This window comes from Ovis aries, chromosome 1 (genome assembly GCF_016772045.2).
Source record: "Ovis aries strain OAR_USU_Benz2616 breed Rambouillet chromosome 1, ARS-UI_Ramb_v3.0, whole genome shotgun sequence".
NCBI lineage: Eukaryota > Metazoa > Chordata > Mammalia > Artiodactyla > Bovidae > Ovis > Ovis aries.
Genome location: NC_056054.1, coordinates 42,383,406 through 42,396,368, shown reverse-complemented (window position 1 = coordinate 42,396,368; position 12,963 = coordinate 42,383,406). Strand labels below are relative to the sequence as shown.

At 37.4% G+C, this 12,963-nt stretch overlaps 1 protein-coding gene across 14 annotated transcripts in view; it reads right to left on the bottom strand.

Annotated features, from left to right (window-relative positions):
* The window catches only part of SGIP1 (SH3GL interacting endocytic adaptor 1), a 237,573-nt gene that overhangs the window by 28,322 nt on the left and 196,288 nt on the right, over positions 1–12,963 (bottom strand). For all 14 annotated transcript variants that reach the window (XM_060400235.1, XM_060400212.1, XM_042249325.1 and 11 more), the window contains one exon: positions 8,983–9,094. In XM_060400235.1, the coding sequence (XP_060256218.1) occupies positions 8,983–9,094 (112 nt within the window). The remainder of the gene's footprint in view (positions 1–8,982; positions 9,095–12,963) is intronic.

The window sequence follows — 12,963 nt, the reverse complement described above, 5'->3', positions numbered from 1 at the left end:
TCACATCACACTGATGAGAATGGACATCATCAAAAAATCTACAAACAATAAAGCTTGAAGAGGGTGTGCAGAAAAGGGAACCCTTCTACACTGTTGGGAATCTAAATTGGTACAACCATTATGGAGAACAGTATGGAGGTTCCTTAAAAAACTAAATATAGAACTACCGTCTGATCCAGCAATCCCACTTCTGGGCTTATATTGGGATAAAACCATAATTCGAAAAATACATGTACCCCAATGTTCACTGCAGCACTGTTTACGATAGCCACGACCGGGAGGCAGCCTGAATGTCCATCAACACAGAAGTGAATAAAGAAGATGTGCTGCTCATCTAACAGAATGGGATATTACTCAGCCATAAAAAAAAAGAATAAAATAATGCCATTTGCAGCAACATGGGATGCACCTAGAGATTTTCATTCTAAGTAAGTCAGACAGAGGAAGGTAAATATCACATATCGCTTATAGATGGAATCTAAAAAAATATGACAAATGAACTTACTTATAGAACAGAAATAAAGTCACAGATGTAGCAAACAAACTTATGGTTACCATGGGGTATGCCAGGGAGGGATAAATTGGGAGGTTGTGATTGACATATACACACAAATCCATGTAAGATAGATAACTAACAAGGACCTACTATACAGCACAGGGAACTCTACTCTGTAACGATCATATGGGAGCAGAATCTGAAAAAGAGTAGGTGTGTGTACAGGCATAACTGATTCACTTTGCTGTATACCTGAAACTAACACGACACTGTAAATTAACTGTCGGCTAATAAAAGTTAAAAAATAAAAAGGGCCTTATTGAAATATAATTGATATACAACTGGTACTTATTTATAGTGTAAAATTCCATATTTTTTGACATAATGTACATCTGTGAAACAATCACACAATCAAGATAGTCAAGATCTCCAACGTCCCTAAAAGTTTCATCTTGTGTTTTTGCTTTTCTCTCCTGTACTTTTCCATCCTTTCCTCCTTATCTCTTGGCAATCGCTAATATATTTTCTGACAGTACACATTAGTTTGGACTGTCTAAAATTTTTATATAAACAGAATCAAAAGGTGTGTGATTTTTTTGATCTGGCTTTTTCCACTCGGCATAATTATTTTGAGATTCACTCACATAGTGTGGCAATCAATAGTTCATGTCTTTTTATTGCTGGGTAGAATATGGATATACCACAGGCAATTAAAAAAAATTCCTTTATTGAATAACATTTGAATTCTTTCCATTTTTTTGCCTATTACAAATAAATCGGTGATTAATATGTGTGTACAAGTCTGTCTATGGGCACGTGCTCTTATTTCTCTTGGATAAATACGAGTGAAATGATTGGATCACATGGTAGGTGTAACTTTAACTTTTTAAGAAACTGCCAAACTGTTTTCTGAAGTGGAAAGCATAGCTGAGTATGAGTTTTAATTCCTTCACATCTTCACCAACACTTGGTAGTCTGTCTTTTTAATTTTAGTCACTCTAATAGGTGAGTAATGGTATCTCATTGTTGTTTTAATCTGCATTTCCCTAATGGCTAAGGATGTTAGCATCTTTTTGTGTGTTTCTTTGTGATTTATCTGCTTGGATGAACTGTCTGCTCAAACTTTCTGCCAAGTTTATAAACTGAGTTTTCTGTTCTTTTACTGAATTTTGGGAGTTTTTGGTACATTCTAGATACAAATATTTTTAACAGATATATGCTTTGCAAAGATTTTTTTCCCAGTCTGGCTTGTTTTTCTTTCTCTTTAGAGTATTAATAACTTTGAAGAAGTTTTTTTTTTTTCAAAGAGCAGACATTTTTAATTCATCAATTTATTCTTTTATGGGTTTTAGTTAATCAGTTTATTCTTTTGGAGTCTTATCGAAGAAATCATAGATAAACCTGAAAGTCACAAAAATTTCGCCTATTTTATTCTAGAAATTTTTTATTTTTAGTTTTACATTAAGTGTTGTGATCCATTTTTAGCTAATTTTTGCATATTTTCTGTGAGGTATATGTCCGGGTTTATTTTTTAGTTGTGTGGATGAATATATCTAATCATCCTACTACCATCTGGAGAATTTATCCACTTGGCAATTTTGTTAAAATTCAGTTGTCCACATATGTGTGGGTCTATTTCTAAATTCTCTGTTCTGTTCCATTGATCTATTCTGTCCATCTTTAAACCACAACCAATATGTCTTGATACTGTAGCTTTTAAATTGTTCTGAAATCAAGTAACATTATTCTACCAACTTTGTTCTTTTTCAAAAATGTTTTGCCTATTTTAGGTCCTTTGTATTTCCACATGAAATTTAGGATCTCTGTGTCAATTTCTAAACAAAGCTAATGGAGTTTCAATTCACCCTCTACTACCTGCTTTTAGAGAATTAGTATCGGGCCCTTAAGGTATGTATTTTTCCTTGGCCAACAGGCACTATGTTATATTTTGTCAGTAGAGGGCACTAGAGAGACACTGCAAAACGAAGCTTTTTTTTTTTTTCTTTTTTCTCTCTCTCTCTTCCTCGTTGCAGTGTGCTTGCTAGGCAGGCTTCTTGCAGTGCTCATGGCTTATCTAGAATCAGGCTCCTGCAGTGCAGGAGGGACGTGGTGCCCCAGGGTGTGGGTACTGCCACCCCAGTGACACTGGCAGATTCTATAGCGTCTGGCTCCTGAGGTTCCTGTGGCTGGGTCCGCGGCTCCAGACTCCATATGCGTCCTTTCTCCGCTGCCAGCTTCTCCCGAGCCTGGAGCCCTTAGCTTCCTCGGGCGCCCTCCTCAGCCAGTTTTGCAGTGTAGCGTGCCTCAGTGAGACTTCTCCCACGAACAGCTGTGAGGCTGGTGGGCTCTCTCTATTTTCATGGCCTGGATACTTCCCAGGAAGTCAGTCGGGGCAATCATAGGGCACACCTCACCTCTCAGGCGTGACTGTCCTTTCCCTGAGGTCCCATGTCTTGCAAATTATTGTTTCATATATTTTGTCCGTTTTGAAGTATTTTCAGGTAGAAGGGTCAATTGGTTACTCCATCTTGACCAGAAGCAGAAACCTAAAAATGATTATTCTTCTTTGGGAAATAATAAATATTTATAATGAGTGAACTTCTTTATGACTTTCGGATACATCTGGATGACTGACCTTTGCACTGTTCCCTAGTGTACTTTCTAGGGAAATTGAGCTTGGTCAATGAAAGGTTGGCTCACACTTGAATATAGGAAACTCTATTCGCCCTATACTCACCTTGTATGCTGTGTGACTGTGACTGATGAGATGCAAATGGCTCAGGTGAGATGGCCCTTGGTACACATTCAAAATAGCTATGTGAAGAACTGCTATAGCCTTGTATGTGCAAAGTTGGGTTTGGGTTAGAGGTGGAGGGGCAGGTAAGCTTCCTAAAGTTACACTTTTCCCTCTCAGGTATTATCATCTCTAACTCTGAACTGCTCTGAATGAGAAATTTGTTGTCTGGAAGTTTGCCCCTCCATCTCTCCCTGAGAATATGGCTGATCTCCCAGTTTGGTGTCAGCTCAGCTGTCTTCCTTCTCTATGTGTTAGATTCATGAGCCTTGCTTGATTTGCTGGTGATGAATTGGTACTAAGCCTGGAATTTCCCTTAAGCTGAGCCTACCCAACATTTTCCAACATACGAGACATGGAAAGTTTTATTTGACAACTCTAGAAGAAGACAACAGCTAGCCAGAGCACTTTAAAAATTAGACTGTAGCATCTACCATCACTGAGTATATTGTTAGCAGCAGTGGCTCGAATGTTTTTTATTTGGTAAGGACTCTGCTCAGTTTTTTCCCAGGTTCTGCAAAATGAGCTCTACATGGTGTCATGGTAGAGGATAAAGTTTGTTTTTTGAAAGCAAGTCATCAAGAGGAGGGGGTGGTATTTATTAATTCAATAAACATTTATTGACTCATATGTAAGTTGTTTGAGTGGGAAGGCAATTAAAAAATGAGCAAAAACAGCCTCTGTCTTCAAAGGGCTTACAGTGTTGGGTGGATGATGAGAGAAGTTGTCAGTATAAGCCAATATATTGGTCACCTACGCTCCTGACCTACATTTTATTTCTGCACTTTATCTCAATTGTCAGAGTCAGACCTTTGATGATTTATTAATCCATTCAATGTCTAAATCATCTGAAATTTTCTATATATAATTAATATTTTCAACCTATACTCACTCATTAAAGGAAATTCTTTGTTCAACAGTAATGACTGTCCTCATCAGTGAGTGATGTGGGTATATTTCATGTGAGTTTAAATCATGGAAATCGGAAATACTGCAATATGGAAATATTAACACATGTACTTTATGAAGTAAACGTGAAATCATATGAATCCCCACAAATTTGTCTAGAATGACAAAATTTCAAGGTCAACTGGTCAAGTGGCTCATGAATTGGGTTGTCCCTTTTGCCACAAGCAGCATTGTGATAGCTGGTCAACAGAAATGCTGGCCTATTTTGGTCAGGAAACGTGTGGACTTAATTTATGTGAGGTCGTCAGAAATGTATCCCTTACATAAAATGTCTCTTCTACTGCTTTGATAACTAAACCCATGGATTTCTTTTCAAGCATAAACTTCTGTTCATAGGCTACTTCCCTTCCTTTATTTATCATCCCTTTTCACTGACTTTAGCACCAGGCAAAAACTCCTTTTCATATTTCAAGATTCAGTTCAAAGACAGATCTTTCCAAAGCCTTCCTTAATATCCTTTCCATTCAGCCCTCTTTAGATTTTCCTTTCTTTAGGTTCCTTGGACAAATGGACAGATTAAAAAAAAAAAACTATTTTGTAGTTTCTTGCACATTATTTTATCTACTACTGTGAAGGCAACTTCTGTGTCTTAGGTTCTAGGAAGGCAAAGGTGCAAAACATAGAACCCAGTGTAGAGTAGGAACTCAACTAAGAGTCAGACATGACTGAGCGACTTCACTTTCACTTTTCACTTTCATGCACTCGAGAAGGAAATGGCAACCTACTCCAGTGTTGCCTGGAGAATCCCAGGGACGGGGGAGCCTGGTGGGCTGCTGTCTATGGGGTCGCACAGACATGACTGAAGCAACTTAGCAGCAGCAGCAGCAACTAGGGTTGTTCAAATAGAAGCTAATAACAGGAGATGTGTTTCCCCCAGGTGGCAGCAAAGTCAAGGAATTCTCTGCTTATGAGCTACTTAGAAAGTTTCAGATATACCTGCTACAAGGTGTTCTGAATACTCAGAAAGACCGTAAACCATATTTGAATGGATTATATGTCACAATATAAAATAAAGTAGTATATGTCTCATTTCAATGTGTGTTCTGAAAACCAGGGGGAACATGTTTGATACAGGATGTGAGAGAACCGCAGGCAAAGCAAACCCACATGCTTTTTCTGTATCATTTCTCCATGTGGTGCCGTGTTTGGCTTTAACCTCTACCCCACCTCACTCCATGATCAAACTTATCACTTGAGTTGTTTCCTTCAAAGTGAATGACGAAGCAACAGCAATTAGAATGATTCACTTCTAATTTCATCACAGGAGGTGAAATTAAATTTAGAAGCATGTCACTTCATAATCTGTTCATAAGTTTCAGATCTCATAATTTCAGTGAAATACACTAAATTTCCTGTGTACCAACATATAGTATATGCTGCAACTACTTTATAACAATATAATTGAAAAAAGATTCAATATATGCAGTTATCCTTAAAAGACTCAGGTAATTTGGGAGGGGATAGGAAAAGCACTAAAATTCCTTTGGTTCAAGTGCCACATCATTGAAATGCCAAGGTCATGGATACCAGGCTCACAGGTACAGACCTCAGTTGTCATAGCGTGCCTGGGAAACTGAAACAAGATGAAGAACCCAGATTGTATAGGGACAGTTCCACAAGTGACTGGTAGGCTGCTACAGCACTTTTGGGGTTTAAAAAAAAGATTATTATTAAGGACTTCTTAACCCCATTGTCCCATATCTATTCTCCTCCTACAATGGGCTTTGCATTATATTTCTGTGCAAGTCTTATTTTCCATATCAACTGTCTTCACTGCCAATATACCACTGTCTAGTACATTGGCCACATAGCAGACATTCTGTAAATGTTAAGTGAGTAATTTGACTCAACTTGTTCAGCAACTATGCGTTGGGTACTCCTTGCCAGGTCCTGTTTCAAGTACTGAGGATACAACAATGAGCAAATACTCAAGGTCCCAGTTCTCATGAAGCTTACACTCTAGTGGGAGAAGGGACAGACAGTGAAACTGAAAACATGGAACACATTGATTAAAGTGTTTATTAATGAGAAAACAACTGAAATGTTAACTATCGAGAAAGAGACAGTGAGGTAGGGAGAAAGGAAGTGTTGACCGCAGAGAGGGCTGGAGAGTTTCTGCTTTACACAGATGGACAAGGATGGCCTCTGATAAGCCTGCTGCAGAATCCTGAAGGAAGGGAGGGTGCAAGTCACTCAGATACCTGGGAGAAGATCTCGCTAATGTGGAAGGAGCAGCAGATTCAAAGACCTTGAGATGCAGATGGGATTGGGCTGATGAAAGACAAACAACCAGGAAGGCAGAGTAGCTAGAGGGGCGTGAACAAGCACGAGAGTGACAGAGACAAGATCAGAGAGGTGGCAACTGGAATGGGTCACGAAGGACAAAGCTTATACATCATTATGAAGCATTTGGTTTTTACTCTGAACAAATTAGGAAGATTTTGAGCAAAGGGGTGACATGATATATTGAGAACAGATTTTAGGGGGCAGAAGTATCCTTACTACAAATTAGATCTCTCTGAATAAATGAATGAATTAAAGCCAATTACTAAGTGTACAAAAAAGAATTCATTCTTCTCTGATTCCCAGTGTTTTTCACTCCATTATAGATATCTCTCCACAATTTTGACTAGTTGTTTTTTTGGGGGGGTGTGTTTCTACCTGTAATTTGAGGCACCCTGAGTTTTCTAAGGTATAGATTAGTCAGTAATAAGCAGTCCTTAGAACTGGTCATACAGAAAATAATCTAAATTCTTCATTCAAAGAAGAAGTCCACAGAACAAACACATATTTATGTATATAAAGTATGTATACTAAGCTCATGATGCTTACTTTTCTCTAACAGTTCAAATGCATACTCTATGATGAACTTTTAATTTCTATTGATGTGTGGTTGTGGCAAATGATCTTCCTGCTTTGAAGATGAAAAAGAAAAGGCATGGAAGAAACCAGAATGCTTGTGATGTCCAAAATTTATATATTTAGACCTAATCCCCAGTGTGATAATATTTGGGTGGGGCTGTTGGGAGGTGATTAGGTCATAACGGTAGGACCCTCATGAATGAGACTGGTGCCTTTATAAGAGACCCACAAAGTTCCTTAGCCCTTTCCACTCTATAAGATTCCTATGAACCAGGAAGCAGGCTCTTATCAGATACTGAATCTGCCAGGGCCTTGATTTGGGACTTTTCAGCCTCCAGAACTTTGAAAAATAAATTTCTGTAATTTATAAGCCACCTAATCTGTTATAGCAACCCAAATGAACTAAGACACCAGAATCCACAGTGGTTACTTCTCTGCACAACTCTGGGCTCAGAATAAAACCTGAGTGTTGATTCAAAGGATATTTAGGGAAGTTGATAGATCCCAGTGGCTAGATAGGAGTAGAGTTACTAATTATATTAGTTTTTCCAGCATAATACTCTTAGATTTAGACTAAAAAACACTACTGTTTCAGAAGTGTAAGGAGGATTAACAATTAGTCATATAGATTCTCACTTAAAATATATAGAGAGATCTACGTCCTAACTATCCTTAACATCACTGTTTATAAATTTTTATAAAACAGTATAGTGCTCTATAGTATATGCACATTTAATTTTTTTCTGATCTTTTACTCCATGGATACCAAGGTTTTCTAAGCCCTAGTCCCTGCAAGTAAAAAACAAAAAGCAATTCTTTCCCCTCTCAGGTTTGTCCTTTGTTTATCCTTCATATTCAGACCTGGAATTACATTAGTCACATACTTCAAAATCAGTTTGACTTAAGTGTTTAGTTTTCAATGTAGGCTAACAATCACGAGACCTTTTTTTTTTTTAATCTGACCTCTTTGTAAAATTAATGAATGCCGTAGACCCTCTATGGACAAATTTGCATACAGACATACACATTAGATATGAAATATGATTTCAAGGGATCCATAGATTTCCTGAACTTCATCCAGGGGACTCCTTACAGAGAGGCAAAGTATCTAATTACATCACATGTGCATTCAGGTGAAGACCATTGTCAAGACGTACTGATATAAGTGAAATGAGGATCATGTAAATAGGGAATGGTACATTTTTATCTAAAATTTTTACTTTGCTGTGATTACAATTTTTTTGGCTAGTTTTTCCTTACTTAACAAGGGTTACATATTAATATAATTTATTCTCTTACTAATCTATATGTTATGGAAAGGTAGTTGTATTCCAGGTTCTCATTGAAATGCACCATTGTTTCATTTATAGGTGAGTGACTTTCAGCCAGGAAAGACTAAGACAATAAAGACATGATCTAGACATTTCCTTTTATGAGATAATACATTTTCTCATTGTTGACAGAGTTGAGTTAGGGTTTCCTGTAACTTACAAAAAAGACTGAATCAGAGATTTCTGGGTAGTAAGATTAGAGGTTTGGACCTTTTGGAATATATATATACATATATCCTCTTGCCTCTAGCTGTGGGCCGTGGAGGAGCCCCGTGGGGTACTGGCTTCCCCAAGGGCCACAGAATGAGGAGGAGATATATATATATATATATATATATATTTTTTTTTTTAAGAAAGCAGTGAGTTAATATTCATAATTAAGTTAATTCTAAGTATGTCACCTGCTATTGCTGACTAGATTTTTTTTTTTTTTTTGTCTTAGGATGTGGAATGAAATAATTATATGTGGAGTGTTCCCTACTGAACAGCACAGAGTTTGGAGAATGTAGTGGACTAAGCCCCAGGCTTACTTGCTTGGATCTGCTCCTTTGAAGTAGGCATTGACCGTTTCTGTAAATGCTGCTGCAACAGGGAGGGTGTCCTGGGCTCCCATGGTTAGGGGGCTGGGTCCCCTGGAAGAACCTGTACAAGATGAAAAATCTTCACTTAATATGGATTGGAGACAGCCTAGTATATGTGGAACTAAAACCTCATTAAGGGATTACAGGATGAAATCTAATTACTGAAACAAAGTAATGTGCTAAGAACCATAACTGTATATTCAACATAGAGCTCAAGTATTTAAAAGGAAATATTTGGCTGGTTTACAGACAAACACACTTGAAATTAATTCAATTAGGTATTCTACCACAGAAAAAAATCCAAGCATAAGAATAAAGTCATGGGATTTTTCAATGTTTACATAAATCATAAGGCAGTATTTGCATGACAGTTTGTACAGCAGGTAGTTAGTAGAGAAAATTATTAGCTTCCTGTTTGAGCATTCACATCATACAATTGCCAATAGACTCAAAAGTGTTGGCTTTACTTCATTTTAAAGAGGCAAACAGCCATGGGGCACCATGTTATACATTATCTTTTTCTGAGTTGTTTCCATTTCCAATTACCCTCAGATCAAGGAGACTCAAGTGTGCTTATCCCCAAATATATGTAACCCAAATGTCCACCTTGACTTATCATACACACACCAATGCATCAATTCACATGATTAAAAATAACAGTATTGCTCATGTGTACTAAATATCTACTATATACCAAGCACTGCACTGAATATCTGATAAGAATTACTGCATTCAAGCCCCACATCAGCCCAGTGGGAGATAGGCAATATACTCCCATTTTACTGAAAGAAAACTGAAGCTCAAAGAGTTAAGTGATTTGCCCTAATAACATAGTTAAGTGGGAAAACTAAAATTCAAATGTAGATTTGCCCTCCTATAAAGCTCATGCTTTCCCCCTATACTGTTTATAATATTCTTTGTTGTTTAGTCATTAAGTCGTGTCCTACTCTTCTGTGACCTCATGGACTGTAGCCTGCCAGGCTCCTCTGTCCATGGGGTTTCCCAGGCAAGCCCACAGGAATGGGTTGCCATTTCCTTCTCCAGGGGATTTCCCAGACCCTAGGATAGAACCCTTGTCTCCTGCTTGGCAGGTGAATTCTTTACTACTAGTCATCTGGGAAACTGTTTATAATATAAAATTTGTCTAAATGAAACATTTTTATATGACTTTGATGCACCTTGAGGTTTCCAAAAGGACTAAGTTTAGGATCATTGCCTTCATTTACAATAGTACTGCACATAGTACTGCAGACATAGTACTGGACATAGTACTGCAGAGTTTTAATAAGAACAAAGTATTTAATTATGTCATACATTCACTGCTTCTCCTTCCTATCAAACAAAACACATTTACCTGTCCCCACCTCATCACACACTACACGTTATGCTTTTTATCTTTTACCTTCAGTAACTGGCATCCTCTTCTCTGATTATGAGAAGATCTACCCTTTGTATATTTCCCTCCTCAATAAAGTTTTCTTTGATAATTCTAGTTCATGCTAGTGTCTGCTTTCTATCTTCCCTTGACTTTCAATGTCTTGGATGTGGGCATTGATTCTCAACAAATATTTGCTTATTATCCACTGTATGAAATGGCGACCCACTCCAGTATCCTTGCCTGGAAAAATCTCATGGACAGAGGAGCCTGGTGGGCTGCAGTCCATGGGGTCGCAAAGAGTTGGACACGACTGAGCAACTAACACACACACACATCAGGCATTGTGGTAGATGCTGGGGATTCAAAGATAATTAAACACAATCCTTGTTCTCAAGAATTTTTGTTGTTTGTGAGCCATGCAGTCTGTGGCGTTTTGTCATAGAATTCAGAATGGACTGAGACTCGCAGCCTGGCCCGATCTGTTCTTGATACAGCTCCTCTCTACCCTTCCAACAACCCTATACTCTAGCTACCTTCACTTCTGGGCACCAAAATTCTTACTATGGGTTTAATCAACAATGCCAGAGAAGGAGAAATAGCAAGATTTGACAAAGAACCCTTTTACCTTAAAGGATCCACAATTTACAATTCTAATTTCTTCACATCCTTATACGTTGCAATTAATATGCCATCTTCTTTTTTACTTTTTCTTATTGCTATCTGGCTTACACATCATTTCCGTGAGTATATATTCTACAAAGAAACATTCTCCAAATGTTCGGCCATTTCTAGGTAGAAATTTTTTAAATCCATCTTTGAAGAAATTGGTCTTTTTCTTTCAATTATTTTCTTAAGATGTAATTTTATTATTACAAAATGGGACAACTAAACCAGAAATCAGATAAATTTTTGATTCCTAAGAATGCCAGATTATTTTACATAAAGATTATACTCAATGAAAATGCTATCAATAATAAATGAATGTTTCTGTTTCCCTGCAGTACCTTAGAAAGTCTTTGTTAATTTGACTATTGGAAAACTGGGCTAAAACTAGGAGAATGTCTAAGATGCTGAAAAATTCAAACTTCATGGTCTAAGATGACCAAGAAGGGCCTCAAATCTATTTTCGAATATCTGAAATAATATTACCAGACAGTGACTCTAGGGGTCAGAGTTCATGGCCATGGATCTGCAAGTTAATAGCTTTGTGACCTTGGGCAAGTCAATTATCTTTAGGTTTCTCAATCATAAAATGAAGGCAATAGATTACATAATCTTTGTGTAGTAGGATTCTATCATTTTGTTTTAGGAATCTAAGGAGTTTTAAACAGAAAGAGTAATTTTCTCACACAGAAATAAACTGATTTGAAAAGAATATCCTTTCATGGTGTTTTGAATGAATATGCCAAATATTTATGGAAACTTTACTATGTGTAAGTTATTTTTACATATTTTTTTTTACACATTTGGAGACATAAATATATAAACTTCCAGAAAATAAGATATAAACATTTCTAAAAACTAGTAACAGTAACATATGCAAGTAAAAGCTTAAGACAATAGTCCAAGTGACAGCACTGTGAAGTTTTTTCACTGCAAAATTAATTGCCCAATGAGCAGAACAGGAAATGTTGTTCCTTGGTTTAAATGCTGCTAGGGCTCTGGAATCTTATAGACTTGGGTGTGAATCCCAGTTCCTCTACTTACAATCTATATGACAAGAAATAAGATATTTAATCTAATCGTGACTTGGTTTCCTGATTTTTAAGATAAAATAGATAATAATATCTATTTTGAAGGCTTGTCAGCAGTTCAGTTGCTCAGTTGTGTCTGACTCTTTGTGACCCCATGAAATGCAGCACACCAGGCTTCCCTGTCCATCACCAACTCCCGGAGCTTGCTCAAACTCCTGTCCATTGAATTGGTGATGCCATCCAACATCTTATCCTCTGTTGTCCCCCTCTCCTCCTGCCTTCAATCTTTTCCAGCATCAAGGTCTTTTCCAATGAGCTGGCTCTTCACATCAGGTGGCCAAAGTATTGGAGTTTCAGCTTCAGCATCAGTCCTTCCAATGAATATTCAGGGTTGATTTTCTTTAGGATTGACTGGTTTGATATCTTTGCAGTCCAAGGGACTCTCAAGAGTCTTCTCCAACACCACAGTTCAAAAGCATCTTGGGGTGGACATCAAATGGGATAAAATTTGTGAAATCTTTAAAATGGTATTGCTGACTTAAAAAATGCATATACACACACAAATTGAGAATTATGAGTTAAGTTTTATTTAGGGGCAAAATGAGGACATTTCTCTGAACTTTCAGAGCATTTCAGATAGCTCTGAGGAACTGCTCCAAAGAGGTAGGGGAATGGTCAGAATATATGTGGTTTTGGTGAAAGGGGAATACATACAATCAAACTCATATTTTTTTGCAGGTTTCTGCTAGTCCGGAGGAGCAGTTGTCACCATGAAGGATTTTAGTGCTTTTCTAGATATGAAGAGATACAAGAATTGGTTCACAAAATAAAAGAATTGGTTCATAAAATATCTATCTG